Source organism: Stenella coeruleoalba (genome assembly GCF_951394435.1).
Source record: "Stenella coeruleoalba genome assembly, chromosome: 7".
Lineage (NCBI taxonomy): Eukaryota > Metazoa > Chordata > Mammalia > Artiodactyla > Delphinidae > Stenella > Stenella coeruleoalba.
This window is the reverse complement of record NC_137153.1, coordinates 87,141,208-87,168,435: the sequence shown is the minus strand read 5'-3', so window position 1 is coordinate 87,168,435 and position 27,228 is coordinate 87,141,208. Positions and strand designations below refer to the sequence as shown.

Sequence of the window (27,228 nt, the reverse complement as noted above, 5' to 3'; positions counted from 1 at the left end):
GAGAAGTAAAGTGACTTCTCCAAGGCCACTCAGCTGAGTGGCCGAGGGGTTTTGACAGGGACTGACCGGCTCCAAGCCCATGGTCTTCCCCTGAGCCTCAGTTATCAACACAGAATGGCAGCCATGGCTGCTCTCACTACCTGTGCAGAATATCAGTGCCCACCTTTTTACCATAATTTACAAAAGTCATAATGTGGTTCAGAGCTGTCCAAGGGTTTCAGGGTTTATCTGTCAATGTGCCTCATTGGCAGTTGCCTTGACGGAGCTGAAAGAGATAAGAGTCAGGCCTCTGTGGCCCATTCCACACCAGGACACATTGTGTCCTGCGGAACTGCCTCCTCGCCCCCAGGCTCCCTTCCATGGGAACAGTGGCAGTGCACTTTGATCTTCAGAATGCAGCCGGGGCTGGTGGGAGGTGCATACGAACAGATTTCAGTAACCCACTAAATGATGCTGCTTCAATGTCCTTCAAAGCCCAGATCACAGTCACTTCTTACAAGAAGCCTTCCTGGATACCCCAGCCAGAATAAATGATAACTTCTGCTCTGCTTCTAAGTCCTCCTCACCATTTGCTGGTGCCTAAATGCCTAGTTCTGGATCTAAGGAAGCCTCTTAGATGCAGAGTGTGCCCTGAATACGGGGCCTGTGCACCATCCCGAGTGGGGGGAAGGGGGCCTAGCAGAGAGCTCTGAATAGAGCCACTGTGAATGCTGAATTGAACGGATAAACAGAATTCTTGTGACTCTATTAGACATCCATCACAAATTTGTGAGCTGATTTTCTCTGGAATGCAATTTAGTGTCATCCCCGCAGAATTCTGTAGAACCTGGAGTCTGGACGTTTAGGCTTGGAATGGGGGCTTTTGGCCACCTCCTGGTCACTCAAAGAAAGTCTTCAGGTTTCCAGACCCAGCATCTTCTGATGGCCAAATGAGTACTCAGGAAAAAACCTGCCCAGTTTTCCAACCCAGCTTCGGCCCCCTGGAATGCAGTCTGGTCCTGGTTTCTGAGCGGTAACTATCAGTGGTTTTTGCTCTTTTGTTTTTTTTAAACTTCTTTGTTCTTTTGGAGTGAGCCAACCTTGGTGCTGTCATTATGTGGCAGTGAGGCCAAGAGAGGCCTGATGGGGGTCCTAGCCCTTCAGGATGGCACTCATCCAGTGTCCCTTTCCACCTGTGGGACCTGCACCCTGGCCCCTGCAGCAGACATAGCTCACCTCTCTTTTCGGTGTGTTTTGTTGCCTTCGTCTGTCTTTCTGTCTCATGCTTCATGCCTCTATCAAAGAGCAAGGACCAGTGTTTCACTAATGCTTTGTAGCATAATTTCACGATCTGTTTCTGTTGAAAGCACCTGGCTCAAGGAACAGCTGTCGGACACACGCAGTGCTCACTCAGCCAGCATTTGTACTATGGGTGGAGCCAGGCGCTGGGGGCCAGCCGGGGCCACTGGGATCTGTCAGTCACACATGATCAGTCCTGGCTCCTGCCCTCAAGGAGGAGCCACAGACTCACCAACAGGAGAAGCAAGATAGGGTCACAACCACCCTGAGTCTGTGCAGGAAGTGCTCTGGGCCATAGCCAGGGATCCACCCAGGGTTGGGGGCTCACGGGAAAGTGAGGACAATCAATCCAGAAAGGCCTCCTGGAGGAGGTGGTATTTGAGCTGGGTTTTGACAAGGTGGGGGATCGGACATGAGGAGGGAGAAGAAGGTGGCATTTCAGATGAAGAGCAATGGGGCAGAGGGAGGTATGGCTGGGAAGCTCATTGGGACAGACCCTGCAGGGCCTTGAATGCCACTGTGAGCCTTCTGGGCATTACCTTGCAGGCTTGGTCCTCACACGTGTGTTGCCTGTGGGCACTCCCAGGTAAGGGCACACTAGAAACCAGGAACTCCCCAGTTCTGCACACATACTCACAAATCAGGTGTTGTCTTGCACCCTAGTGAGACATTACGTTGTCTTGTGCATTGTTTGCTTAAATGAGAGCATTGAGACAGAATTTTGGAATAATACCACACCAAGAGAACAGATTAAAATTGAACCAGAAGTGCTCAATGTGAGTCAGAGCATAGCCATGGGTCTCACACTGAAATACCTACAGGGCCAGGCACGTCACAGAAAGAGGGGAAATCAGCATCGGGAACAAGACAATTGTATATTGCTTGTTCTGTAGCTGATGACACATTTGCCCCTTTAAAACACTAGGCAGCCAGGGAAGAAATGCACAGTGTGGCGAATAAACAAACAAAAACCAAACAACACTGAGCAGACCAGCAATATGTTTCTGTTGGCCCCGCGTGGTTCGAGGGCCCCAGTGTTGCCTCTGATGGGTGGCCAGCAGGTGGGGTCTGTGCACGTCCTGTGGTCTGTGTTGGAGGCACTGTAATGTGACTGTGGCCTTGTTTCCCCTAAGTTCCCTGAAGGGTCCCTGCATTCGGGACTTTGTAGTTGCAGACAACAGGAAGTGGGCTGCAGGCACAACAGCCTCCTCTCTACTGGGGACCAAGTCAAGGCTCAGAATGGTCACTCCACTGCCTCATGGTGGAAGAGCAGGGACTCAATCCCGGTCTTCAGCTCCGTCTCGCTGTGCCCCTGCCAGCACCACCATCTAACTGCAAAGTCCACGGCTCTCCAGAGAAGCAGAAATGAGACATTCTGCATTCTCCCCCTCACTCTCACCCTCTCCCTTGGTTTTTCTCCTCTCTCTGTTTTTCTGAAGGGCTTCATGGCTGGCCTAGCTGGTGGGAGAAGAGGTTTTTCCCAGGAACAGATCGATGCTCTGTGTGCTAGGCTGTCCGGGCTGACAGGGCTGACCTTTACCGAGTTTGCTTGGGTTTTCCTTTCTCCGTTGGGAGCCCAGGAAGGTCTTGCTCTGGAGAGAAGACAGTTGAGAAACCTTGGCCTTCAAGGGGACCAGATTGGGGGTGGGTGCAGGGAAGATAGGAAAGGGGGGATCTGAGCCATGAAAGCCCTTTGAGGTCAGTTATTTCAATCTCTCCCGTACACACCGCCTTTGCAGATGAGAAAACTTGAGTCTTGGTGAGAAGAAAAGACTTAATCAAGGTCACTCAGAGAGGCTTGACGGAGCCCCAGAATCCTGCATGTGTGTGCATGTGCACATGGATATCTGTGAATACGTGTGTTATATATATTGTATGTACACACGTATATGTGTATGTATCTATCCAGTGTATATATGTGTGTATTTTATAATAACGTAGGTGGTATATTATATAAATAATATGTAATATATTTGAAAGGCTGGCTGTGCCTGTGTTGGGTGCTCTAGTCAGGATCACTCTGGCCATAGACAGTGTTGTATATGCCCAGGTACCCGCTGACCCCTGAGCCACGGTGCACCATGCAGTTCTACCAAACCACAGGGAAGGACTGTAGAAGTCTCATGGTCCTTTTCAAATCATTCCTTCTTCCTCCTCTTCCTCTGCAGAGATTTTCTCTCAAAGCCCAGTTTGAATCCTTCAGAAATAGAACTTGGCTGCGAAGTCACTTTGAAAGACTTTCTGTATGTTAATTACAGCTGGCCAAGGTCTTGAGCAGAGGTGGGAGCCCACCATCTGCAGATGGGGTCGGCCCCCAGCGCGCTCTGCAAATCCCCATCATCTGGCAGGTGTCGTTTTGGGTTAATTAAGAGCTACACTGAGCCCTTTACCTGTCACTTCTGAGAATTTTAGTGAGAGTGAGAATTTTTGACTTTCTTGCCATCTCTGAGCTTTTAGCAAAGGGGAAACTGAAAATATCTCTGATTCTGCCGACTTTCCTGGCCCTGGAATCTCCAGGACAGCTGCATTCAGTGCCTTTTCTTTTTTTTCTTTAATATATATTTATTTATTTTTGGCTGTGTTGGGTCTTCGTTTCTGTGCGAGGGCTTTCTCCAGTTGCGGCGAGCGGGGGCCACTCTTCATCGCGGTGTGCGGGCCTCTCACTGTCGCGGCCTCTCCCGTTGTGGAGCACAGGCTCCAGACACGCAGGCTCAGTAGTTGTGGTGCACAGGCCTAGCCGCTCCGCGGCATGTGGGATCTTCCCGGACCGGGGCTGGAACCCGTCTCACCTGCATTGGCAGGCGGATTCTTAACCACTGCGCCACCAGGGAAGCCCCAGTGCCTTTTCTTGTGGCCCCCTTTAAACTTTTAATTTCAATCACTCCTTTCTAGTTACCTAGTTATTGGTTTTTACAATAGTTATTGTTATTTTACAGCCAGCTCTTCTATGTTTGAAAGATGGTGCTGTTTTGGGAAAATCCACCATTTATCCTAAATTTCTTAAGTCTCTGCTTTCTTTTTGGGCCTTTGAGGAGAGAACAGCTATTCCTCAGCTTGATTCTGTTTAGTAGCTTTGGAAGGGCTTTCCATTTGCCACTCAGGGGCCTTTCAGCAATCGGGCGGCCCTGGCACATCCCATTGGTAAGGTTTACCCTAATCCTAGCCCCGCTCTGTTGCCTTCTGATGACGTGTTTCCGGTCCAGTGATGTGCTGCCAGTTACCTCACTTCTGTCTGATGCAATCTTGATTTCCGGTTACACCAGCCACCATTCCACGCCCCCCACCCCGCCCCCCCACCCCACCCCCCCGCCACCGCCGTGACCATGAATGAATGAACCAGATAAGAGGGAAACATCAAAAGACGAAAATAATACACACACACTTATATTTGGTTCAGGAATTACACGGTTTATAGAGGGATCAGGGTTACAGGTTCTTAGTAAGGTATCTTGACCCAATAAAGCGAGGAAAATAACATTAGGAGTAAACTCTGCCCAATCAGTTGGGGTGTAATTATTTGTGAATCGGATCTCTGGATTCCAGCGTTTGCTGGATTCTGATTTTTGCTCCCAATCAATTTCCACTGTTACCTGACCAGTGGAATACTGACTAATAAAAGACTTAATAGGCGTTTCAGTGAAGGCCGCAGGAGGTTCTGCAGGGACTGGAGTATTTTTCTGCAGAATCATCGGAGGTGGATGTTTGCACCCAGAGCCTCCCATGTTAGGATGAGGCTGAAAATTGCCATCAGTGTCAGGAGCTTTCGCCCAAATAGGGCCCTGGAGATAGATGTCTTTATCCATACATACCCGACCAGGCTGTACACCCATATATAAGGGCACTTACTTTTGTGGTTTATTGCTGGGGGTGTTTTGACTCGATGGAATTTTTCTGCCAGAAGTAGCTGCATAGATATTTGTTGTTTCAGTCTCATCTTCTTTGGTGAAATGTGGGGTAGGTGCTTTGTTGGTGGTCTGCATTATCAAGCTGTTATGTACACCACCTTCCCTGCATTGTCGTTCCAGTTGCTTATGCCATTTGGTCTGGGCCTTCAAAAGCTCTTTGCGGGCTTCCCTGGTGGCGCAGTGGTTGAGAGTCCGCCTGCCGATGTAGGGAACACGGGTTCGTGCCCCGGTCCGGGAAGATCCCACGTGCCGCGGAGCGGCTGGGCCCGTGAGCCATGGCCGCTGAGCCTGCGCGTCCGGAGCCTGTGCTCCGCAACGGGAGAGGCCACAACAGTGAGAGGCCCGCGTACCGCAAAAAAAAAGAAAAAAAAAAAAAAGCTCTTTGCATTTGCCAACCAATTCTCCACTGCTTGGTCCTCTGCAGACATGTTAGGTTGATTGTTTTCTTTATTGGTTGAGAAGCCCTGTATGCATTGCCACGGGCCCAGCTCATAGTTAGTGTATTTTTGCCCATAGTTACTCTTCTTAATTTTTGTGGTTTGAATTGTGCCATCTGCTGAAGTTTGGTAGAACCCATATAGGTACTGGTCGACAAGGGGGTTGGAGAGATGAGTCACTCTTTGATTACGCACAAGGCAAGAGTGAAAAGGGAGGTCTTCAAAGGCATATTGAAAACCGAAATTATTGCCAATGCGAAGCATCTGACTGGAAAAGTATTCTAGGCAATAAAAAGCTGAGCGTGGAGTAGGGGATGTGTTCCCTCTGCTCTTCATATGCACAGTGCAGTACCAGTACTGAGGCCACATAAAAACATCACCGGGAAAAGCGGGCAAGCACCCCTCGGTGGCATTTCCAACCACGTATGGCAGCTGGTATGTGTCATCTGCAAAAATCTGGATGGTTGACGTTAGGTTATTGGCAATTGTCTTTGTGCCTGCTGCCTCCATGACCTCCTTAACTTGTATGTTGAAAATTTTGATTCTACGAGCCTTTGGTCGGATGCCCCAGTAGTTGTTGATGAGTCGCTGACAGTCTTGGGGACTCCAGTGGCACTGGAATCTGTTGAAGTCGAGGTAGGCCCAGGGGTGCTGTAACCCAAGTAGGCGGACATGTCAGAGGCATGGCCTTTAATCTGCTTGTAGAGATTGTTGTCATAGAAGGGGAACACCCAAGTTCTCGTGGAACGAGTGGTGACGAGATTCCCTTGTCATTGAGAATCACATGCCAATTTCCTGAGGACTCTCCAATGCCTCTGTTGCCGCCGCCTGCATCTGAAACTTCTGCGTCTTGCGTAGCCATTTCCAAATTACTGCTTCCTGCGCTTCTCACAGTAGCCACTCCAGAGGATCCGCGGGGGGCCAAAGAGGTACATTCTCCTCCTCGTCCTCCCGCGGGGAGACTGGGCTCTCCAGGGCTGGTGTCTGCGGCTGCGGGGGTGGGGTGGGGCATGTCTGTGAGGCCCATAGGTGTCAGCAGGTGCTTCTTGGCCTGGAAGACACCTCGGGTAAGGTTTCCACCAAAGGAGGTATCTCCTGGGAAAGAGTCTATCAGCTCTTGGTCTGCTGAATTAAAAGTGAGATAAGGGTTCTTTCCCTCCTCGATTATTTTGTCGTAGGTCATGGACTCGCATGGCTGCATCCACCTTGTTGACCTGACGGCCCTTAGCAAGGCCGTTAATAGGGCCAAGGTACTTATAGCCAGGGAGAACAAGACTCATTGCAGAGTGTTTAGGTCATCCTCCAGATCCAGACAAAGCTGGAAGCCACGGCTGCTGTTGGTTTGTTTTAGGGACAGCGCGTCCAGGTTTTGAGTTGCACCAAGTAGCCACTGCCCGGATAACATTCATAACAGTCAAAACCGTGATGAGCCACGCAGGTGCGATATTCCTGCGTATGCTTATTAGATTGATCCAAAACCACCAGCTTCGCCAACCCCTTACGTTCCTCGCACGACAGGACAACAGCTCTGTCACGGCTAAACTTGCGCTCTGGACACCTCACCTTTATTTCAGCCAGACCAGTGGTGTCAAGGCACTGTGAACAGGTCAAGAGACTCCTCTTGTGTGTTTTCCCTTGCCTCCTGGGGGGCCCCTATATCCCTGTGTCAGCTGCTGATTCAGCAGATGCGGCAGGGGACGAGGGAGGAGCTGGGGGAACTTCGGCACTTTCCAGCTGACATGGGGAACTTTGAGCTGCTCACCAAGGCAATGGAAATCCCCTCGCTACCGAAACTACAACTGGTCTATTCATAGCACTCTCAGGTAAGTGGGGTTTGTTAGTGCCTGTAGGAACCTCGAACACCAGTTCAACCGGTATAGCATTGCCATGGCCCCACTGGAAAAATTCTCTTATCTCCCATTTACTTATTTCCCCAAATCATGCCTGAGTTTTACTGTGAACCTAAAAAGGAACATTCTTTCCTCCAAAGGTTCCTTATGTTCCAGGGTAGTGCTGTTCCCATCAACCACAGTACCCGTATATATATTACTGGTAATAAATACAGGCGTTGGTTCAATTTGCACAGAACCTTTACATTTTTGATCAACCCCGCATGGCCGACCCACCCAAAATGGCTTTAGCAGACTCTACAATTTTACTGGTCATCTTTCCTTCCTCCCACCAAATCACCATCTTATCTACCCAGTCATTGAAAGGAAAGTTCCCATTAGTCCAGTTTCCACAGCCATAAAATGGCACAGCACGGGCAATGGCCTCCACGATGCTTGTCTTGCTGGTGGTCGCAGGTCTGTAGAACCAGATGGCGGTTGCACTTGTTGAACTCCCGCCGGGCCCAGCAAACTAGGATGTTCACTGCCAAGACGGGGTCGTACCGATTCACCTGGAAAAGTTGAAACACCTTGTTCCTTGTGATGTCCCCGACTGGAAGCTTGCCTAGCAGGTAGCCTTCGGCCGACTTTGTCAGGAGCATTTCAGCTCGCGCGTTCTCCAGTGCTGCTCTGTTGAGCTCGGTTGAAAGCTGCTGCAAAAGGATTCTTTGTCTTCCAGCAGCCATTGTCTCTCAGAAGTTATTCCGTTTTCGACTAGCCAGTCCACACCCTCGCTGTCTTTGTGAGTGGTCCTGTTAAGAATAACAGGTACCGGGCTTCCCTGGTGGCGCAGTAGTTGAGAGTCCGCCTGCCGATGCAGGGGACACGGGTTCGTGCCCCGGTCCGGGAGGATCCCACATGCCGTGGAGCGGCTGGGCCCGTGAGCCATGGCCGCTGAGCCTGCACGTCTGGAGCCTGTGCTCCGCAACGGGAGAGGCCGCGGCAGTGGGAGGCCCGTGTACCGCAAAAAAAAAAAAAAAAAAGAATAACCGGTACCTTGTTACTAGGGCCACAGGGCTCTGGCTGCAGATCTTTCTTCCACTGAGCGATCAAAGCTGGGCGGCTCTCCGTATGGAGGGTGGCTGGAATGTTAGTCCATGCCCAGTGAGCCTCCGGATGCTGCTTAGTGAGGAGATAAAAGACAGTATAGCTGGCATCAACAGATTTAGTCAGCCTGCCTTGTTTTGTTTCAGTCAGTTACCCAGTCCTCAGTGTTCGGGGTTATACCCTCCAAGTCATCACGCTTGATAACTTCCTTAATGTGCTTGATATGTCAGCCAAGCACAAAGGACTTAACTGTCCCCTGCTCTAACAGACAATGCAGATGAAAGTACTCACTGCCCTCTTCTAGTTAACAGAAGGAGAGATGTCAGGGCTAATCTTAGAGCTCCGTGTTCATGGGGAATGACTTGGTCAGATCCCCAGATAACTGGGTTCTCATGGTCAAAAGGCCCCCTTCTCCGGCAAAAGAGAACTTTCCTTCTCTGGGGTGAAGATAATGTTCTATATCTTCATAGAGGTTTCCGCTACACAGGTGTATACATTTGTCAAAACGCAGCAATAGTACATTTAAGATCTGTGCATTTCATTATGTGTACACTTTACATCAAAAGAAAAAACTTTTAAACAAATAATGAATTTCAGTTAATGATACGCAGGCTGAAATACTCAGGGGAAAATGTATTGATGTTTCCAGTTTACTTGGAAATACATAAAAGATAAGATGAATGAAAGGCTGGAGGGAGAGAGAGATGATAAGCAAGTGTAAGAAAATATTGATGGCGGAATTAGGTAGTGGGTACACAGTGTTCACTGTAAAATTCTTTCAACTTTGCTGTGTGTTTGAAAATTCTCAGACATACCAGAGGTGGGGAGGGTGGTGAGGGGAGGATTTTCTGTCCCCTGCTGGCCCAGCCCAGTGATGTCTTCCTTGGGATGGTGGAAACCCGGGGACTTGGAAATAGGCTGGTGTTCTGGTCCTGCCCTGGCCCTGCCTGGTTTGTGGCTTGGGGGAGGGGAGGTTGAAGGAATTTATCTCTCAAGTTTGTCCAGTTCAAATAATCTGGAACTATGAGTCTCAGCAGAGGTTGGTGAGGTTTAATCTAAGATAAGTTTGTGGTGGGGGGAACGGGCATATCTTACTTCCCATTAATTCTGGGAAGAAGTGAGTTGCTTGGAGTTGGGTAGGAATGAGGGGAGTGATCGCTAGTCCCTCGGATACCTAATGAGAAGCCAAGTCCCTCGGCCCCGAGCCCCCGAGTTCTCTGCTCTAAAATCTTGGATGGGGTTATCATGAGATGGAGTGCCACGCCCTCTAGATGCTTCCTAACTGCACTCAGACGGGGTGTTAGAGGGGGAACGGTTAACTTCCGCGCGCTCACGCCTGTGGCTCAGGCTTCCTGACATCACGGAGTTCTCGGGCCCTGTGATCCACACTGTTCTTGGACCACAGTCTTTCACCTCAACCCCACTGGCTGCCCAAACGTGGCACGCAGCTGCTTCCTTCGATTTCCACGTGGGGAGAAAACACCAGCCCAGTTGTATTGGCATTTGAGTGTGTAGCAGGCTTTACGTCCCAATGTGGGTGACTTAAAACGGGAATTAGACGCCCACTTCTTGAATGTTCTTCGCTCCTCCCACCCCACGGGGCACGGACGTCTCCTCTTGTCTCCCGCTTTCTCCTTCTTGATAGCAGAACCTCCCTCGGTTCAGGTCGTTCAGTCCTCCACGCACCACACGTGAGCTGTCACCATCCCCACCCCTGAACCCAGCTCTGGGCCTCCTTTTGCATATCCAAGAACTCAGCAGTAAAAATAAATAAAGCTCTAAAATTCCTTTTAGGGACTGATTCAGTCTTCCCTCACTCCTCAGCTTCCCCAGTCTCCTTGGCACAGGAGCAGGTAGTTTTGTTCTTCCAATAATATTATCTTGTTTACCTGTCACCAATCCTATGATGTAGGTGTTTTATTAGGCCCATATTCAAGATGACAAGACTCTGCCCAGAGAGGTTCCATTACTTTCCCAAGGCCACACAGCCAATAAGTGGCAGGCTGACTACAGACCATGGGGGCAGGCTCCCTCTCAGCACTGCCACGGGAAGCCCACACCCACCCTGTGGGCAGGCTCCTCCCTGCCCCCTCCCCACTTTCTGGTGGCCCAGCACAGTGCGGAGGCCTAGCTCACGGTGCCAGTTCCAGGCCTGGTCTCAGAAGGTCCAGTCTTGCTTTCTCCTCAGGACTGCTCGCTCCTGGGGGACTGAAGATGGAGAAGATCATGACCCATGTTTCGTTGTTGAGAGTTCTTGGGGCTTCTGTCGGAGCACCTCCAGACACGGTCTCTGAGGAGGGTCCATGTGCTGTGTGCTTCCCAAATGGAGGTCTCACTGCCTACTGGGCATGAGCTGCTGGGCATGAGCTGGCACCGCAGTCAGGCCTCACGGAAGATTTTCTTTTAATGCATAAAGAAAAGGTTTCCCAGTTTAAAGGGTTGGCATTTTTGAGAGATGCCCAAAGCACGGATCAGTTAGTGGAATGAGGCAAGTGTCCCGTGGTGTCCTTGGTGCTGGGCAATCATAAGAGAAGCGTCTGTTGTGCAAGCTCTGTCTTGGGCCCTCGGGCCTCACCTCTGGGTGCCCCAACGATGATCCAGAAGTGGGGCTTTCATATGATGCCTGAGAATCTCATTCCTGTGCTGGAGGAGCATTGCTTCGTGCCTGTGGATGTTGCAGCTGTGTTGTCCCTCGGGCTCCCGTTCCCTCTCGCTTGGATTGTGACCACAGCCTCCCAGCTGGTCTCCCTGACCACGGGCTCACCTCCTGCAGCCCGTCCTCCAGGTCCTGGTCCTCCTGAGTCTGAAGGCTTCCCGGGTCCCAGCCCTGAGGGGAGAAATGCATAACGTTTCTGCTCCTCCCCACTCTGCTCCATAGCTTGCCTCTGCTGGGGCCTCATGAAGACCTGGCTGTGCGGGGGTCACACTGTCCATCCCACCCCAGACTTTTGCTTGTGCCCGGAATGCCCTGTCTGCCTCTGCATATCAAACTCCTACCCATCCTGGCTCACATGCTCCCCTCCACCCAGAAGGCATCCCCAGTGCTTTCCCCAGACCTTGTCTTGGCTGGACCAGGCTCTCTTTTCTAAGCTGCGGTCCTAAGATTTGAAGGAAAGAAGGTGAATGTGCCTCAGGTGTCGTGATGATGGCGAATTCAAGCAGGGGAGACACAGCAGGAGATTGGAGCCTCCAGACCCAAAGAAACCCATCATCAGGTGGGGCCCACAGAGCCTCAAGGAGAGGCCTCCCTCCCTGCTGGGAGCACTGTGGCCCCTGAGAAGTGAAATTCAGGCTCCGCAGATAGGAATGGCCTTTAGACATCACTTGGTCTGATCTGCCCATTTACAAATGGAAGACAGAGGCCCAGGGTGGGAAGGCAGTGTCACATGGGCAGAGGGCCCTGGGCTGGGAGACAGGAGGCTGGACTTGGAGTTGCCTCCTGGCCTGGGCAAGTCCCCCCACACCTTCCTGAGCCTCCATTTCCTCACATGTAAAATGCAGACAGTTGCACCCATCTCGTGAGCTTCACAGGACTGTCAGGAGGGTTAAATGAGATTCTAGATGCCAAGGAGGCCTTGGTGACCGATGTCAGGTCATTGTCATGTGACTGACATTTGCTGAGCAGTCACTGCGTGCCAGACACTGTGTATCATTCATTCAGTCTTTACAGTGACCACGTGCAGTGGGATCTATTAATTGTCCTGACTCTACTGAGGAGGAAACAGGCGCAGAGAGGTTGAGTAACCTGCTGATGGTCACAGAGCTAGGAAGAGGCAGACGCAGGATTTGGACCCAGGCAGTCTGGCTCCAGAGCCCTTGCTCTGAAGCGTTCAGTGGCAGCATGTGGGCTTGAATCTGGGTGGTCTGCTGCTTCCCAGCCATCTTTGTGGCCGAGCTAGTCCGGGTCCACAGACAGGCAGCTTTCTTGGCAATTGAGGACCTGGTCTCCCCACAGCTCATGGGTGAGGACTCCCTAAACCCAGCCAGCTGCCTGTGTGGCACTTCAGATAATGACACCATCCTGGAGTCCCCAGCATGTGGCTGGACCAGCCCTGAGGTCTGCCTCATGTCCCAGAGACCGTCAACCTCCCCTTACCCAGAGGGCACACTCTCACAGGGCATTTCATAGGACAGGGGCCCCGCCGAAGGTACCACCATGCCAGTGCTCTAAACACAGCAGGCAGGGTGGGTCCCTGGGGGTTCATTTCTTCCACCAGGAACAGGATGGCGTGGTGGATGGAACCTGGGCAATGGATCGGATAAACTGGTTTGAATCCTGGCACACAGCAGGTGCACAATACACCCCTGGCTATCAGTACTAATAATGGAAGCAGTGAAAGCCGTCATCTGTGAACGAATGGGAGGAGTTCCCATTCTTTCATTCATTTAACAAATAGTTTTCAGGGCCTGCTAGACATTGAGATAGAGGCATGAACTCCCTGCCCCCATGGAGCTTACATCCTAGTGGAGGAAGCAGAATTAACAAGAAAGATAAGCACAATAAGTTAGATATGTTAGATTGTGATCAGTTCAATGGAGAAAAGTTAAGCAGGGAAAGTGGAAGGAGTTTCCATTGGAAATGCAATGGTTCAGAGGTGACATTGGAGCAAAGCCTGGAAGGAGGTGAGGGAGAGAGCCATGTGGACAAGAGAGTCGTGTTACAGGTAGAGGCAGCGAGCTACCGGCGGTTCATGGAGCACCAACTGTCTGCTGTGGACGGGGTGTTACACTGGGGGTGGGTGGCATGTGGGTGCTGAGAGGAATCAGACACTGACCTGCAGACAGACGCTTCCATGTCACAGGAGAGTCCCGTGCAGGTCAGGGCAAATCTGGCGCTGTGGGGCACAGCGGGAGACAGGGTGTGCCCCAGGAGGGGCAGGAGAGGGGCTTCCCAGAGGAAGAGGTATCTGAGTGGGATTCTAGAAAGTCAGGCAGGTGGGGACAGGGTCGAGGATGGTGGGCAACACTGACAGGTACATCCTCTCGAGGAGTTGGAGCTGTTTATGGCCCTTTGCCAATTTGGGGACAGAGTTGAGGGGAGGGTGTGGGATGGACAACAAGGATACAATTAATTAATTAACTCCAGCTGAACAGGCCCGAGACTTGCACTTTTGGGGGCTGGAGATCAAGGCTTCCTGAAAGAGGTGGCCTTGGAGCTGGGCCTGGCAGACAGGCGCGATGCTGCTAGATGGAGATGCAGAGACGGCCTTTGCTGGTGTAGTCCAATGCTCCGGGCCAGGCGCAGTGCTGTCAGGAAGCGCCTCTGATGGGGCAGCTCTGTGGGTGTCCAGAACCCTGGGGAGAGGGTGGCTGTCCCCCTTCTTCAGGCGGCTTGTGGCTCTGCTCCCCCACCCGACCCCCCAGGAGGAGGAGGAGGTGCCGTGGCGCTGATGGAAATGCAGAGGCTGGGCTGCTGTGGCCCAGCACTGTCACCATGCTCTCCCTTGCACGCTGGAACCTGACACCCTGACCACTGAGGCATAAAAAACAGAGAATTGGAAGGCTCAGCCTGTCAGGCTGGGAGTGGCCCCCAGAGAGGCCAGAGGAGGAATGCATGTGTGCGTGTGCGCGCGTGCGTGTGTGTGTGTGTGTGTGTGTGCGCGCGCGCGTGTGCACGCACATGCCTTGTCTGCAGTTGCCTGTGGAAGTGGGGAGGAGGCTGGCTGGGCCCGGGGGGTGGGAGCGGCGGGCCCTCGGGCCTGCTTTATTGTTCTTGCTGTACCTGGTGGAGCCCTGGGGCCCCTACACTTGGGCCGAGGCCCCCAGAGAGAAAGCAGTGCTCCAGGTCCTGACTTCTGGCTGGCTGTCCTTCTAGAGGCTCCTGCCCTTCGGCCCTTTGGCATCCCTAACAAGAATCCATGGAAGCATGGATGGTGCAAGGGTGGTCTCATGGGGCTGTGTGACTCCTGTCACCACTGCCAGGGTGGGGCCCACATGCTCTGTAACCAGTAGCCTAAAAAGCCACTCAACAGCCAGCTACCTATACAACTGCTGCCAGGCACTGGGGCTGCCACACCCCAGGAGCTGCAGCCACAGGGAGGAGACAGGAGGGGCCTGTCCTGCTACAGAGCCAGGGCAGCAAGGTTTGAGGGCAGGGATTTTGAGCTCCTCTCCTGACACTGGCTAGTGGTAAAGAGGCTCTCCTGTGGCTGGAAGTGAGGGCACAAGGAAGTGCCAGACGCAAGCGTCATGGCTCCACGAACAGCTGGGCAAGAGTGAGCCATCCTCAGTTACGGCTCTGCCCGCCCACACCCACTGCTCTCTCCACCTGGCGCAGCTTGCAGCTCTCGGTCCTTTCCCCACGCCCAGGAGGCCCCCCCAGTCGCTCTTCCGTGCTCCCCCAGCCCTTCAGCTTGTCCCTTCATCTCAGCAAAGTGCCGGGGGCCTGAGTTTGTCTCCTCTTCCCCATTGGACTGAGGCCTGGGGAGCAGTCCTCTCTGGATTCACGGCACAGAGGTCTAGACTAGAGTTGGGGTCATCTTTGGCTTCCCAGTCCAGAGCCACTCAGGAAACACATGGAAGTGGCACTGCACCCACACTGGGGTCCTGGAGTGGCCTCTGTCAGCGCTGAGAACCAAGTCCCAAGCCCCAGACTGCTTGGTTCTCAGCAGTTGTATAGGTAGCTGGCTGTTGAGTGGCTTTTTAGGCTACTGCTGAGAACCAAGCAGTCTGGGCCTTTGGACTTGGGTTGGGTGAATCCAGGCTGTTTTGTGAGAGACCCTGGGCATCAGTCTTCCCATCTGTAAAATGGGTCAATAACCCCAGGGAACACCTGGCACATGGTAATCCAATGGTACACATGTGAGAGGTTGGTATTCAATCCCACTAATAAGAAAAAGGTTATAGGGGAAAATGTAGACCATGCCAATGACAGCTGTCCACTTGATAAGGGGGTGGACCGGACTTGCCTTTCTTGGTTACACAAAGTACCCGCAGTTTATGAAAGAGACAAATACCATTGGCATTTTCCGAACCTGACTTGACATTTGGTTCCTGTTTCTCTCTCCACCCACCACATGCAGGGAGTGAGTTTTCCGGGAGCCCCTACAGCCACCCTCAGTACCCCTCGTACAACGACTCCTGGAGGTTCCCCAACCCAGGCCTGCTCGGTGAGTACTGGCAGAGGCCCTGCGGGGCCCCTGGGCCATCAACTGCCCCATTGGGCTCCCTCATTGGGCGAGGGTCCCTCAATATCCTCAGGTCCGGTCACTGAGGTGGGGTGGGTAGCTCTCCCCAGATGCTTGCAACGTGGGAGTTGTGATGGGGCTTCAGGACAGTAAACACCACTCCAGCCCTGCTTATGCCCTCAGTGCTCCCCCTGATGTTTTAGTGGATAAGGGAAAATGGCACAGAGGGGGAACAGATTTAAAAAGGCCATTGAGGGAGAAGGAGAAAGGTAGGAAAAGTGCCTGCCCAAGAGTAACATATTTCTTAAGAATCATTGAATATTTTGGTGAGAAATCTCTAAACAAGAGCAGCCAGGAGACCAACTTGGATTGATTGGTAGTGGCTATCTGTCTTGGTAAGGACTCTGAGGCATGGATATTGATTAGTGATGTCTGCCATGGAAACCACTAGAGCCAGCTCCATTAGAAATGGGTTGCCCTGTGGCTGAAGGCCTGCCAAGTCATGCCGTTCCGAGCTCAGCTGGTGCCCAGACTCTGCCCAGGCCTCAGACTGCAGATGGTCCATGGCTGCGGCCAGCCTGATCTGTGTACATCATCAAAGATATTTGGGCCACCCCAAAGACCAAGCAGGGCTAACTCAGCCCTCAAAAGGCCAAGGAGAGCCCTTTGTTTTGTTGCAGTGAACTTACATGAGACCAGCTGGTGAGTGCCAGCTGGAGCTGAAGATTCTGGAGCATGAAGCAGGGGCTTAGTGCTCACAGATGTCACACACCCTGGGGGCAGAGCCAGTGAATCAGCCTGTAGGCAGCAACACCGATCTCTCCCCAGCAGTCAGCTGAGGAATTTCCACTAAGGTCAGGCATGGAAGGGCCTCTGAGACCATCCAGGTTTATCTGTACAGCTTAATAAGGCCTGCTTAATTAAGAACCTGTTACTTCCCTGGATCCTGAATTATTTCAGGACTGAGAAACATAGACTTTATCAAAAAAGCAAGAACCTGGTGTCTTCAAACTCAAGTTGCTAGGCATGGGTCTGTGAAGGAGGCCATGAAGTCACAGCCTTGGCCCCTTCCCCAACCTGCTCTGGTGATTAGGACAGACAATGACGTAGACACCATCCCTTCCTGGCTGCAATCCTCCCATGAGTTTGAGCCTTGGGCCGCCCAAAGCATTTTGGTGTAGCTTGCAGAACTTCAGGTGAAATAAGGAACAATGCCAACTAGCACTCCAGGCCCTGTGCCTGAATATTTCATTTTATAGCAGACTGGGTTCTTGCCATCTGTGGACTCCTGGAGGGGCTGAATCTGGGGACTGATTGCTCAGACTTCTTTTTTGGTTTTGGTAAAAATTACTTCTAAGTATGAGGTAAGGTCTCCGCTTACTTAATGCTTTTCCTTAAACAACCCCCCTGAGAGGCCCTGGGTTCTGAGTTGGCCCAGTTGTCAGTTTCAGGAGGCAAACGCTGACCCTGAACCGAGTCTTTCAGCAGGGGTTGGGGTGGAGGGATGGGTCAGGAGGCCTGAGCCTGGGAGCCACTCCCTGCAAATCAGCCTCATAGAGAGCCCTGGTCCCAGCGCTGCTGTGAGACCCACAGGGGATGTGGCACAAAGGAAGCCTGGGCCAGGCTGCAGGAGGGGTTCCTTGTGATGGGGATATGACCCCAAGGAAGCCATGTTGACCTAGGGCCTCCACATATGGTCGTGTACTGCCCAAGGGGACAAGTGGGGGCTGAAATCGAGCCCATGCATGGCACAAAGCCCCAAGCCCTGGCACAGAAGTATGGCTGCTTTTTCTAATTTTTATGAGGTATCTGATAGGCTGATTTGCCTGGGAGTTCAAGAATCAGAGAAGTGAGGAGGGAGCTGCTCAGGCAAGCATAGCAAAGGGATGGAGTAGGAGGTAGGGCCACAGGTGGGGGACCTTGAATGCCACACTAAGAAGTCTACACCTGATTGTGTGGGCAGCTAGGACCCCAAGGGGATGTCAAGGGGAAGGTGGGACTAGACCACATCCGAGGCCTTTGCCGCTCAGGCTGGAGTGAAATCCAGTTCATATCCCCAATTATATGCATGGACTATGTGTCTGGTGTGGAAAAGTTGTGGACAATGTCCCAGGGAGCTCACAGGCGGGGGGTGAGAGAGCCTCAGGCAAGTGTATCTGTGCTGGGATGTGCTCAGTGACTTGAGGGGGTCCAGAACCAGTGTGGAGAAGAGGAAAAAGAATCAAAACTCTGTTCATCTAAATGAGCACTTGCTAATTATACAGGCACTGGGAAAAACCCCTCATGTGGGTTACCTCATTTTATCCTTTTAACAGTCCTAGGGGGCACAAGGTATCAATATTATCTTTACAGATGAAGAGTGAGGCTCAGAAAGGTTAATTAACATACTTGAGGTCACACAGCATGCAGGCAGCAGAATGAGAACTCAAACTCCCATCACCCTGACTCTAGAGCCTGTATTCATAATCAGTGTGTGATGTGGTACTCTTACTCTTCCTGACCAATTCAGTCTGAACAGTACTACAGCCAGGAAAAGAGGCTCATTTCTCCATAGTAACAAGCCTGGGAATCCCAAATACTCAGACCTTGTATGCCATGAGAACAGCGCTGATCTATTTTTGAAAGCCAGGTTATTGTATTTATCTGTCAGGCTTTCAGTTGCAAACAACAGATTCCACTCTGGCTGGTTTAAGCAGAAAGTTAATTTATTAAGGAATATTGGGGGCTCCCAGAATCTCCAGGAGGACCAAAGAGACAGGCATGGGACACACAGCCAGGAACAACTCCAGGGCTGCTCTAGCGTATACGCCTCCACTGTTGGTACCCGCAAGCAGCCCGCTCTGTGCTACTGCTTCAGCTGGGGTGCTTGAGAGCTCTGCCCTGCCTCTGTACCCACCTCCAGCAGGTAGAGTCTGTCAGCCCACTTCCTCAAGCTGCTCCCCTCCCAAATGAGGTCAAACTCAAGAGATTCTAATTGGCAGGACCCAGGTGACGCCCCTGTGCTCTAGCAGCAAAGGCAACTGGGAGAATGAGTTCTGACTTCTAACTCAAAGAGGCAGGCCTCATACCACAGAAAACTCTGCAAACGCAAGAAAAGTTTAAACAATGTTGGGCTGTTACAAACATGAGCAATGGCCCCTGCTCTGCCCAAGTCTGTAACCTGGGGAATCACGGTCAGGTCATCAACCAATCTGGGCCTCAGTTGCCTCAGGTGTAAAATGAGGATAGTGGCCACTGGCAGCTTCATTCAAGCGGGAGCTGAACACGATGCTCTCTTGAGGCCCGGAATGCAGTGATCCCACTTTCCTGAAGATGAGTGAGATGCCAGGCTTGCTCTGCCAGTCTTGCAAATAAGTTTCAGGCCCGCTCCCATCTACCAGCCTGCCCTTTCCCCAGTGTCTTCAGGGCTTTAGCTGAAAGAATCCCACTGGGCTGGAGAAGCAGAGTATTTCTGCTACTTGGGGAGGGTGCCAGTGGGGAAACCCGCTCTGAGGTGCCTCTGTGCTCTGCTAGATCAGTGGGAGCTGTGGAAACAGGTGGGACCCTCACACACCCTGCCCACACCTGGATGAGCAATGCCACCTAACGAAGCTGCAGGAGAGCCTCCCTTCCCGCCGAGCCTCCTCCCCAGGAGCTGCCTGCGGTCTGCCCACGCCCAGCCCAGCCAGGGTGGCCGGGATCCAGCATCCCACTGGGGCCCCGGGCAGGCGGGGCGGCAGGCTGGCGGCAGGAAGAAAGGCCGCTGCGGTCAATTAGGATTAGAACCGGAGCGCCTGTGGCCACTGTAAAGGGATTAGAGAACGAGTAGGAGCCCGGAATGACTGTGTCAAGAAGTAAATTGATGATAATGTGAATTAAAGAGGAAAAATGACAGAAGAAAGGACAAGTTTATTCTAGTTGGAGGTCTAATGGGCACCAGGAAGACAGAGCGCTTTGTGAGGTGATGTTTTCATCTCTCACGGTAAATGCAAGCGTTTTTGATTTTTGCCATGGAGCCCTCGCACTGGGGTCACTGGACAGCCTGGCCATGAGATTAGGCTTTGAGAGGGAAGCGAGTCAGAGCCCAGGGTGAGAGCTGGCCCCTGGGAAACTCTGAGGCCTGAGCCAGGATTTCCTGTCCCTCATTTGCGGGGGCAGCCCCTGTGGTTTTCCTGCTCCTGTGCCATGCTCGGGCCCATGGGGCTGGCCCTCACATCACACACACACACACACACACACACACACACACACACCCCTCTCACCTGGGATGCTGGGTTGGCACCGCAGATACTCTGTGGGTGACTGGTCCCCTCCCTCAGGAGAGAGAGCAGAGGAGGCTGCCAGGTGTCTGAGTCAGGGCTCCAACCAGGGAGGTGACAGAAGGCAGCAGAAAAATCCATCTCTGGGAATACTTCAGCACGGCACTGGTGTCCATACCTTCCGGAACAGCACAGCAAGGCACTGCCTGCGCCCCCATCGTCACTGCTGCTTGAGCCATTGCTGCCTTCCTGGGGGCTGGGGAGGGAGAATTTTACCCACTAAATGGGGCTGGGATTGGAGGGGCGGTGGCACATGCTAACCCTGCCCTCTTGATTACCTCCTAGCAGCGTGACCCTGGGCAAGCTACTTATTCTCTCTGTGCATCAGTTTCCTCATCTGCTAAATGGGGGCAATACTAGTGCCTACCTGATAGAATTGTTGTGGAAATTAAAAGAGTTAAAGCATATAAAGGGCTTAGAAAAGTGTCCATTTCCAGAGCACCTTCACATCCTTACTTCGTGGTGCCCTCGTATAGCCCCACTGTGACCCCCCTTTTAGAGATGAGAAAACTGAGGCTCAGGGGAGTGAAGCCACTTGTCCAGGTTCACTCAGCCAGGAGTGACAGAGCCTGACTGGCAATCTTCAGGCCTTGGTGCCCAGTTACGGCATCTGGGAGAACTGCCGGGATTGGTTTGGATTTGGGCGAGATTTCAGAATAAGTATGAGGCACCTCCCCTGGGGAATTAAGACGCTTACTATTCCTGCCCCAGCAGACACGTGGTCTACAGTGGCTGACAGGACCCCAGCTGCTATCCACTTGGATAAACACGGCCCTCCGACATAGCTGTACAGGCTGTGAACTGTGTCATGGAAGAAAGAGTCCTGAACTAGGGGCCGACAACCAGAATTCCACACCAGGCTCTGGCCCTGAGAGGCTCTGTGGCTTTGGGCACATGAGTGGTTGAGCCTCAGTTCTACTACCCTCAGCCCCACCTGTAAAAGGAAGAGACAGCCTAGTGTCTCTAACTTCTGTGGTTCTGAGAATCTGCTCGTCCCCTTGAGCCCCCCAGACCCTTTTGTCCCTGGAGAGGAGTTTGAACACAGAGCAGGGCTCCTGCAGGCCTCATCCAAAGCAGGCAGTTAAAGAGAGCAGCCCCGAGACAGTGGGAAGAACCCAGCATCAGTAAAAAATGCCCCACGCTGGCTTTGTCTGGAGGTCACAGGAAGCAGGGCTGCCCCCTGCCCTTCGCCCACGTACTCACATATCCAAATCTTCATGTCCTCCAAGTTCAACCCAACCCGCTTCCTCCAGGAAGCCTGACCCTGCCAGAATAATCTTGCATTCCCAGAGCTCTTTTCTCAGAGCTCTGACCCCCTTCTTGACTCTGAACACTGGCCTGCATTTGTTCATTACTGCCCAGCGCTGCACCCAATAGGGTTGGAAAATAAATGAATGAATGGGTAGGGTCTTTACTATTGTTGGTTCACTCAGTGCTGTTGCTCATTTTCTCAGCAAACGTAGCCGGGCACGTGCCATGTGCCAGGCTCCAGGCTGGGGGCTGGCGATAGACACCGAGCAGAGCAGAACCCAGCCCCTGCCTGTGTGGGGCTCTCCGTGCAGGCGAGGGGGAAGAAGCACAGAAAGAGATGATCAGAGCGCGTGGTCCAGCCTGCAGCACGGTGTGGGCTCAGGACAGGGGGCACCCCAGAGGAGGAGACAGGGGCTCTCGGACTTGAAGGAGGCGGCACTATTCAGCAGACAGGAAAGGGGGTGAAGGTGCAGCCAACGTGCTCCAGGCAGGAGGCAGAGCGTGGAAAAGGCGCGGAGGCGTGCGAGTGGATATAATGGGCTAGCTCTACCTGCCCCGTAGGATTCAATCAGACAACGTGTGTAAAGGGGCAGGAGGTGCTCAGCCTGTGGTAGCTGCCATTAGGCCTCTGGTATACTTGAGATGGCTGCAGAGTGTGATTTTGCAGGAGCGGGGTGCCTGGGAGTGAGCCGGAGGGGTGGTGGTCCTAGAGGGAAATCCAGAGGTCGGCAGGGCTAGGTCACAAAGCTTCCACAGGCCAGACTACGAAGTGATGACTTTTCATCATCTTGCTCAGAAACTGGCAAACTTTTTCTGTAAAGCGTCTGATAGTACATATTTTAGGCTTTGCAGGCCATGTGGTCGCTATTGTAGTACTCAGCTCTGCAGTAGCAGCATGAAAGCAGTCGCAGACCATACAGAAACGAACGGGCAAGGTTCGGTCCCAGTCAAGCGTTAATTACTGAAACAGGCAGCAGCGTGGGGGCAGGAGGGGGGGCAGGGGGCGGGTGGATTTGGCCTCGGTCTGCCCACCCCAGCTGTAGCTGGTGAGGAGGGCCTGAAACCTATGACCAGGCAGCGGCCCTGATCAGGGACTGAGATCTTAGTGAGAGAGGACAGTGGCCTGGACTGGGGGAGGGGGAGGAAGAGACAGAGGCAGGGGACACTGGTGGAAAGGGGACCCCTGGTACGGAGCTGGGGGCACAAGGTCTCCCTCCAACCTCCGTGGCGTCTTCTGTCTCTTCCAGGCTCCCCGTACTATTACAGCGCCGCTGCCCGAGGAGCTGCCCCGCCCGCAGCTGCCACGGCCTACGACCGTCACTGACCCCAGGAGCCAGGCAGGCGCCAAGCACTTATGACACATATCACTGAAGGCCATAGCCTCCCAGCCCCCTCCGAACACAGCCAGAGGGGCCCAATGAGACCGAACCCCCAGCAACCCCCCACTCGCCTGAAACTCCCTTCCCCTTTTCCTGCCAGGGACTCTGGGCTTCTATGGTAGCGCTGTTGGACTTCTAGACACCCGTCCATTTCTAAGAGTCAGTTGATGAGCTTCTCCCGATGTGACTGGGTCTCCACAAACCAACAGACTGATCTGCAGACAACTGCAGCCCCAGCCCAGCCTGCCAGCCCCCTAGCTGTCTGACCACCTGCCCGTCTTCCTGCCCCAGGCCTGGGAAGGAGAGTTTTTGCTTTTGTTGCTTCAACAGCACCCGTGTAAATACCTTACTGCTTTTTTGTGGGCCCGAGGGTCCAACTGAGCAGACTGCCCAGCCATTATGCATCCAGCACTCCCACCGTGTCACAGGATGACTTAGACCTGTGCACAGAGCATCCCCTCTGCTCTGGGTGCCCCCTGAAGGTGTGTTTGGAGATGCCCTTGAGACTAAGGATGCCCACCCCCAGGCCCCAGCTCCCTGCTCATTGCTACTTCTTTAATATCTGGACTAAGAGTCTCATTGGGTTGGCTTTGCTCTAAGCAACCCCCCCCAAGACCCCTCCCTGGCTTCCTGCCCCCATTTCCCTGGGCCCAGTGCAGTGCGAGCAGCTCTTTTCCGTATCAAAGGACTCAAAAAGAACTGTCTAGGAGATTCCTCAGCTACTGTTTTAAAGTAAGATGTCGTCCAAGGTGCTGATTGCATTGTGGACTTGGAATGTTAGGGCTGGACGGGACCCAGGAGATGATGGTCCAAGGCAGGCCTGAGGCTCTCCAGACCCCCAGCCCCTGGAACCACTGAACTGAACTGGGATGTGTTTCCTGAGGTGTGCCCAGGCTCAAATCACATTGGACACCTACCACGGACACTTCTCCCACCCTCCAGGATGCCAGTGAGTGGATTCTGGGCAAGCCTGTCCCTGCCACATAGACAATGATTAACAAAAAAGACTTTGCCTGGACCAAGGACCACAAACACCTACAGCAGTCAGCCACAACTTCCCGACCAGCCCCTCCCCGGCCTCATGGCACCTAGTGTGCGTCTAGGAACAGAGGTGCTCTGTGGGGGCGGCTGCATGACTTGCATAGTGGGTACCTACCTGTTGATGCAAGGGGCTGTGATGGTCAGGGCCATGGCCAAGGGCCTTGGGAGCCTGGAGTGGGAGCTGGGATAATTCACTGTCGGCTGGAGTGGTCAGAAAAAGCCACCTGGGAGGATCTGGGGGACAGATGAGAGGAACAGGACAGGCAGTGAGGAATTGGTGTGTGAACTGGGAATGGTTTTGAAATGGAGGTACCAGGGCCACCATCTCTTTGCCTGGGGCCTCAACTCCTTGCACAGTATCTCTTGCCAACTCAGAAGAGACAGGTAGAGGCCCCATCCAAACATGGACTGAATTACCACAATGACAGTGGACTTTGCCCTCTCCTGTGACAGTGTGCCTGATGTCTGCATGTCACTAAGCTGGCAGAGAGCTGGGGCAGAGGGAGCCCGCACTTGAGGTTATCAGGCCTAAGAGGTCTTGTCCTGGCCGCACCTCTGCCTGCCTTGCTGTGTGTCCTCAGGCAAGACAGTTCACCTCTCTGAGCCTCAGCTGCCTTGGTAGAGCAGGGTCCCCTGCAGAACTACCCGACAGCTCTCTCCTTCCCTTCCCTTCTCCTGGGGCGCTGAGGCTGTGACACGGGCCTCTGGGCAAGCCCTCCACGTCCGAGCAGGCATCGTGGGGCACTGGAGTCCTGCTAATGTTTGGGCCAAGTGAAAAACAAAGAGCACCTAGGGGGGGTGAAACTCAGCTTTGAGGAAGACTTAAGTCAGCTCCCCTTAGGGGAAACTGAGGCCCAGCTTGGGGAAGCCCAGGACCGTGCAGGGAGACAGAGCGGACCTCCTCTGGCCACCACCAAGTATCCCCCCGCCCCACAATGCCCTTACAAGGTGGTGGGACAGAAGAAGAAACCGAGGCTTAGCAAGGTGGAGTCCCCAGGCAGTGACTGGTGGAGGTGAGGCTGGGACTCGGCCCCCTGACCCCTGGCATGTAGCGATGCTCTCATCCCTGGGGCAGGAAGTCAACAGTGAGGGCAGCAGGAGATGGTTCTGGGCCACCACTTCAGATGAGGTGTCCTGGAGCTGCTAGAACTGCCGAGGAAGCCCAGTCACTCAGGGCAGCAGTGGAGCCAGTGAGCTCACCGCAGGCACACCCACCGCCCTGGAACCTGCTGTGCCAAGAAAGGAGGCAGCTGGGGCCAGAGCTCGCCTCCAGGAGCCCAGATGAACCAGCTCCAGCCTCCACCTGCCGGGCAAGGTAGGAGCAGATATGTTACCTGGACCCTCCCACCTTCCCTCCCTTCCAGAGAAAGTGGTGGAGTCTGGGGTCTGCAGCATCGGCCTCTTGGCCTCTGGCACCCAGATCCTTGGATCCTGATGCTCCTATGGTCTCAGGCTGTTGGGAGGAGGTCAGCCTTCCCTGAACCGGCTACCTAAGGCGCACGCCGTCCTTCCTCGGCAAAGCCCACCTGGCCCCAAGTGCACCACTCTCCCCATCCTGTTCCTCCTCCTGACCTGTGATGAGCTCCCTCCATGCTTTTTCTCTCTCCCCTGAGGCTCTGCAGGTCCTCAGATTGCATTTATATTGATTACTACCACTTGATTCCTGGGCTTCCAGGCAGAAGCACAAGCGCACACGGACGCACGTGCATGTTGCCACACACGTACCTGCTCTCACCAGCTGAGTTCCCCACGCTGCCCAAGGAGCTTCCTGGGAGCTTGGAGAGGAAGGTTCCAAAGGACACAAGCCGTTGAGTAGATGCCAGAGAATTCTGAAGGAAAACACAAGGCCAGGGCTTTCACCAGCATTGTGGCAGGAGGTCTGGGGCATTCTTCCATGGGCCTTCAGCCCTGTGTTCCAGCTCTTTTTGAAAAGGACATTGTAGATTTTACGACGATTTTTCATACCATTAGTCTATCTGAAACCAAGAAAAATATGATGACATATCAAACCCAACATCCCTTTCCCAAGGCGCCTTAGTTAGGGTTAGCCCTTTCATAACTGATGTTTGTATGGTGCTTTGCAATCCTTGACCATCCCATGGGGCAAAGATCACAATGCCCATTTTATAGATGGAAAAACTGAGATTTAAGGCTCACATGGCAAGATAGAGGTAAAGAGAATTCTCAGATTTCCAGGACTCATTCTCTCCAGATTCATGCTCCTGTCATGGGCATGTGTGGCTTAGAAACACCCTTCAGTCCCCTAGAAACCCCCAGACCTGCAATGAGGAAAGAAAAAACAGAGACTCAGAGGCTGGCCTGACGTAGGGGCCAGGGGGTTAGTAGCTTTGCTGGTCCAACTTGATTCCCATTAACACTGAAAACTGCAGAGTCTTTGCCACATTCACACCAACTCTTCTGAGGTTTCATCCCGACTCATTCCCTGCTGTGCCCGAGACTCAGAGGGAGTTGGAGCTTATCCAAGGCCACAGCACAAGCCCTGACAGGGCCTGGACGTGGGCCCAGCTCTGACTCCCAGGGTCCAGGGCTCCAGCCTCATGAGCTGTCCCCACACTCCTCTTGTCTTTGTCCTTCTTGCTGTGGAACAGGCTTCAAATCTGGCTGTGACAATATGCAGCAGTCCCCAGATTCGGGCCATCGGGGTGCCCAGAGCCCTGGGAAGCACAGATCACTATCTCAAGGGCCCTGGACCTGCTGCTTCCCAGGCCATGCAGGTGGGGTGACCTTGCTGCTTCTGCAGGGCACGGGCAGCCTGGGCAGTGGGGGCTTGCCCTACCCAGTGGCATTCAAGTGTGAAAACTTTTTAAATGCTCTGTCAGCCAAAAAAAAAAAAAAAGTCTGTGGGTAAAATCTGACCCACGGGTCACCAGCTTGTGACCCCCATTCTTTGTCCAGTGCCTCCTTTCTTCTTCACCTCCTTGTCCTTCATTGCAGATGAAGGACATCGGGGGAGATGGGAGCGCAGAGAGGTAAGAGATGAGGTTCAAGTTGTCCAGCAGGTCAGTGTCAGGAACAGGCACCCCCAGTACCTAACTCTCTTCCTCCCACACTCTGGGCTCTTGCAGGCTGTTTGGGCTTTGCAGGCGGGATGGGTAGACCGTCGGAGTGGGTAGGGATAGGGGACTGTTGGCTTCGAGGGGAGGTCAGTGCTGCCGGTGTCTTTCACATGCCCAGGGAAGAGCCCCAGATGTGGCTACAGGGCACTGAGGGATGAAATCCCTTTATGAGAAGTCACATCCAGAGCGTCTGCCCTGCCTTGGCAGCCTCTGACTCCAGCTACCCCTTTCTGGATGACATTTCAGTTAGAATTTAGCTCCAAGCCACGGAGAGGCAATCTTAAAAACAAGCCAAGCACTCCTGACAAATACCTGGAAACAAGATGTGTCTGAGACACAACTGCCACAAGGGTAGAGAAAAAATCCAGGCCCCTGGATAGGCCAGGCCCAGGCCAGAGTTGGTGGATCCACAGCACCGGGGGCTAGACCAGCTCCCCAGCGGCCCCGCTAGGAGGCGGCTCTGCGGCCTTGGCCTCTCACCCATCCAGGAGCCGCCTCT

The 27,228-nt window shown here is 53.2% G+C and overlaps 1 protein-coding gene across 1 annotated transcript in view; it reads left to right on the top strand.

Moving 5' to 3' along the window:
• Nucleotides 1-22,876, top strand: part of PAX5 (paired box 5) — a 177,141-nt gene extending 154,265 nt beyond the window's left edge. Inside the window, exons 9-10 of the mRNA XM_079926413.1 lie at nt 15,579-15,665; nt 22,480-22,876. Of these exons, the coding sequence (XP_079782539.1) occupies nt 15,579-15,665; nt 22,480-22,556 (164 nt within the window). The 3' untranslated portion in view covers nt 22,557-22,876. The remainder of the gene's footprint in view (nt 1-15,578; nt 15,666-22,479) is intronic.
• Nucleotides 22,877-27,228: the final 4,352 nt, after the last annotated feature.